The sequence below is a fragment of the Microcaecilia unicolor genome, chromosome 1 (genome assembly GCF_901765095.1).
Source record: "Microcaecilia unicolor chromosome 1, aMicUni1.1, whole genome shotgun sequence".
NCBI classification, from domain to species: Eukaryota; Metazoa; Chordata; class Amphibia; order Gymnophiona; family Siphonopidae; genus Microcaecilia; species Microcaecilia unicolor.
The window spans coordinates 635,495,663-635,500,175 of record NC_044031.1 but is presented as its reverse complement, the minus strand read 5'-3'; the positions used below and the strand labels follow the sequence as shown (position 1 = coordinate 635,500,175).

Here is a 4,513-nt window from a genome sequence, read left to right as displayed (position 1 = left end):
GATTTTTCCTTCAGGAATCTGTCCAAACCCCCCTTAAACTCCGTAAGGCCAGCTGCTGTCACTACATTCTCCGGCAACGAGTTCCAGAGTCCAACTACATACTGAGTAAAGAAAAACTTTCTCCTATTTGTTTTAAATCTACCATATTCTAGCTTCATCTCGTGTCACCTGGTTCTATTGAAAGTTGCTGAAAATGGGTGTGTAATACAGAGCAAACTCAAGCCTAAATGGCACTTAGCCAGCTATCTGGAGATATTCATCTGGGGATAGCTGGCTATCCCCAGCTGAATATTACTGGCTAGTGCCTAATAGATAGCCAGCTATATCGGGTGATATAACCGGCTATCTGTCGATTTTTAGCACAAAGCCAGCTAACTGTGGCAGCCATATTTGGCCATATGCATAGATGGTATATCTTTGGCTGAATATTAGCTTGTCTGGTTACGTTCAAGCCAGTCAAAAATAAACTGGATATTCAATGCTGGTCACCGGAAATGGCCCAACATTGAATATCCGGCATCACCACGGATAGTGGCAGTTAGCCGGACTAACTCCCGTGCTCTGAATATCGGCCCCATGGTGAATAGAAATGGGAAGCTTGCTGTAAAGATATTTGGTCCCAGTAGACTGCTGGACCATAGAAATAGCTTGTTGGTATACACTATCCCCCCCCCCCCCCCCCCAATATTCAGTGCTATTTAACCAGTCAGCAAATGGTTTAACCAGCTAACTGTGAATATTCAGCAGGAGCTAACCAGTTATTTCCACTGAATATTCACAGTTAACGCATAGTGGCTAACCGCCTATATCACGTGATATAGAGAGTTAGAGGTGAAATCTATATATGGTGCCCAAAAAAAGCATTATTTGTTAAGCTGTGCTCAAAGTTAGGCATGGTTTATTGAATATTTATTTATTTATTTGTTGCATTTGTATCCCACATTTCCCCACCTATTTGCAGGCTCCCTTGGACCTTCACGGTGTCTGAAACACACCGACCTTATCTGACCACAATATAACCTTGTATTTGTTCTCTACAGGATTTGGCGAATGCCTTTACAGTAATATGTAAGCCACATTGAGCCTGCAAATAGGTGGGAAAATGTGGGATACAAATGCAACAAATAAATAAATACATACATACATATTCTATAAACCATGCCTAACTTTGAGCACAGCTTAACAAATAATGCTTTTTTTGGGCGCCATATATAGATTTCACCTCTAACTCTCTATATCATGTGATAGACCTTATAGATCTACCAATAAGAAACAGAGTCGGATCGTCAAGATCATACCTAAACCTACACTACCCAAATTGCAAAGGACTGAAATACAAAACAACTTATGCATCCGGCTTCTCCTACATAAGCACACTACTATGGAATGGCCTCCCAAAAGCTGTGAAAACAATCCATGACCACCTGAACTTCAGGAAATCACTAAAAAACAACCTCTTCAAAAAGGTCTACCCCAACGACCCTACGTAAACCTCTTCACCCAGAAACACGGCATGCCTAATGATCGTACTGGACAACACACAATCTTCATCCCTTCCGACCCTCCACATATACCTTATTCGATCACTATACAACCTTGTATTTGCTATCAACCGACTGGGCAAATGCAAGGTTGTATAGTGATCGAATGAGGTATATGTGGAGGGTCAGAAGGGATGAAGATTATGTGTTGTCCAGTACGATCATTAGGCATGTAGGAGAAGCTGGATGCGTAAGTTGTTTTGTATTTCAGTCCTTTGCAATTTGGGTAGTGTAGGTTTAGGTATGATCTTGACGATCCGACTCTGTTTCTTATTGGTAGATCTATAAGGTCTATCATGTATCCTGAGACTATGCCATATATAATTTTGTGGACTAAAGTGCAGATGTTGAAGATGATCCGTTCTTTGATTGGGACCAATGCAGCTTTTCTCAAAGGGGTTTGGCACTTTCGAAGCGTGTTTTGCTGAATATCAACCTGGCTGCTGTATTTTGGGCGATGTGGAGTCTTTTTGTGAGTTCTTTGCATCCCGCGTAGATTCCGTTGCAATAATCTGCATGACTTAGGACCATTGATTGTATTAGGTTTCGAAAGGTTTCCCTTGGGAAGAAAGGTTTTAATCGTTTGAGCTTCCACATTGAATATAACATTTTCTTTATTACAGAGTTTACTTGGCTCTCGAGAGTAAGGTTGCGGTCGAGTATTTTCAAGCTGTCTGAGGTAGGGAGGGATAACGCTTATGCCCGGGAATCGTGCCTAACTTTAGAAGTGCCCGTTTGCACCAACTGAAATGTGGTACAAATGTACACGCCTAAATTAGGTGTGTATCCCCCTTATTCTATAACAATGTGCATAAATTCTAGAAGCACCCCTATTATACCCATGATGCTCCCATTTCCATGCCCCTTTTTTTTTACTTGTGCATAAAATTTAGGTGTGAATACTGCATATATTCCAATTAAACCTAATTAGTGCCAATAATTGCTTGCTAAAAAGATAATTATTGGCACTAGGTAGCTCATTATTTAAATACATTGTGCATGCAAATTGGGCTCACGCACAAATTTGCACGTGCAATTTTTGGCAACTTTTATAGAATTAGGGGTTTAGTGCTGATATTCAGCACTGGGTTTAGCGGTTAAATAGGACTGCATAGATAGCAGTCCTGTATTTAACTGCTAGGATCATAGCTCTGAATATTGGCTTAACTGGTTAAGTTCCAGCGGCCAAAAATGAACCAGAAATTTAATGCCGATCACTGGATACAGAGTAGCATTGAACTTCTGAGTTCATTGCCACAGCGGCCTTTAACTCAATATCGGCACCTATAGGTTCATAGATATGGAACCAATTCAAATTGATTGTTAATGAATAGTGACAGATAGACAACAAAGAGAAATGATGAAAAATAGCCCATATTTGCAAATATCATTTTGTTTGCTTTCCATCATCTCATGTGATTATCTCTTTTTGGCCCTCTCCCTTCCAGGAAAGATGAATAATGGCACCCGCTTGTGCTCCATCATTCAAGACATGGTACTCATTCCACCTCACCTGCGTAACTCCACTGTCCGTTACATTGATTATGCGAGCGTCACTGTTCATGGACTGGCCTCTCTCTTTGGTGTGGTGGAGAATGTGCTCATTATCTTCGTCATTGGTTTTAAGATGAGAAGAACGGTCATCACCACTTGGATGCTAAATTTGGCACTGTCAGACTTCATGACCTCTGTATCACTCCCCTTTTTTACTTACTTTCTAGCCAAGGGACACACATGGGAGCTGGGGACTTTCTTCTGCCGTGTCCACTCCTCAGTCTTTTTCCTCAACATGTTCATTAGCAGTTTCATCCTGAGTGCCATCAGCCTGGACCGCTGCCTTCTCGTTCTTTATCCAGTGTGGGCCCAAAATCACCGCACAGTCCCTATGTCCACTGCCATCTGCGTGATCCTGTGGATATTGGCAATCCTCAACACAGTGCCTTACTATCTCTTCCGGGATACAATTCAGCGTCAGGATGGACGTATTATGTGTTACTACAATTTTCTACTGTACAGCAACCCCATCAGTAGCAATGAAGACAATTTTGCGCTCTGCAGCCGACGCCAGTATGCAGTGGCAGTGAGTAAGTTCCTCATTAGTTTTTTCGTGCCTCTGCTCCTCATTGCAATCTGCTACACTGCAGTGAGCCTGAAGATCAGGCGTCGGCACCAAAGAAACTCCAGACGCTTCTTCAAACTGATGGTGGCCATCATACTGACCTTTGTTCTGTGCTGGTTCCCCTACCACATCTTCAGTCTAATGGAGGCCCAAGCTCATCACCAGAAGGAAATGAGACAAGTGGTCTGGAAGGCGCTGCCATTTGTCACCAGTCTGGCATTTATTAACAGCATCCTGAACCCTTGTCTTTATGTCTTCACCTGTCCAGATTTCCTCTCCAAGATTCGACACTCACTGAAGTCAGTGTTGGAAAGTGTTCTGGTGGAAGATGAAGATCTCTTTTCCAGACGAGGCACCATTCGATCTACTGCCTCCTTCTCCAGAGACTGTCCTCTCCTCCACAGCCACTGGTTCTCAAAGTGCAACAGGAAGTGCAGTAAAAGATCCATCTCTGATGTGGACATCCAGCTGAACTGAGCTACAGAAGGTCTCATTAACTGCCAATTCCTCATTCACATGGAAGAATCTCATCCCAGCTGCATCTTCCCTTGTTCTTCCACTCATCTATGAAATTCAGCTTCTCTCTCTCTCTCCTATTTGTAAAGACAGAAGCCTCCAAATATGCACCTCATACCAGTGGGATACTCTTATCCTCTCTGAGAGATTCCTATATGTTCAGAATATAAGCATTGAGCTAATTTGGGACTGGTCTGTACAATTTCAGGGTACAGACCCCACTCTGCTACTGATTTTCAGTGTGCATTTGGGTAAATCACCTTATATCTTTGCAGACTGTATATCAGCTGCCCCATGAAGCTACAGAAGCTTCTCCATTATTGGCCAGAGGAATTCC

General features: G+C 42.6%; 1 protein-coding gene across 1 annotated transcript; it reads left to right on the top strand.

The window, feature by feature from the left end:
* The first annotated feature begins 2,994 nt into the window (after window positions 1–2,994).
* On the top strand, window positions 2,995–4,137 carry LOC115460503 (prostaglandin D2 receptor 2-like). The gene has a single exon (XM_030190267.1). It carries the CDS (start codon window positions 2,995–2,997, stop codon window positions 4,135–4,137), a length of 1,143 nt encoding a protein of 380 aa, XP_030046127.1.
* Window positions 4,138–4,513: the final 376 nt, after the last annotated feature.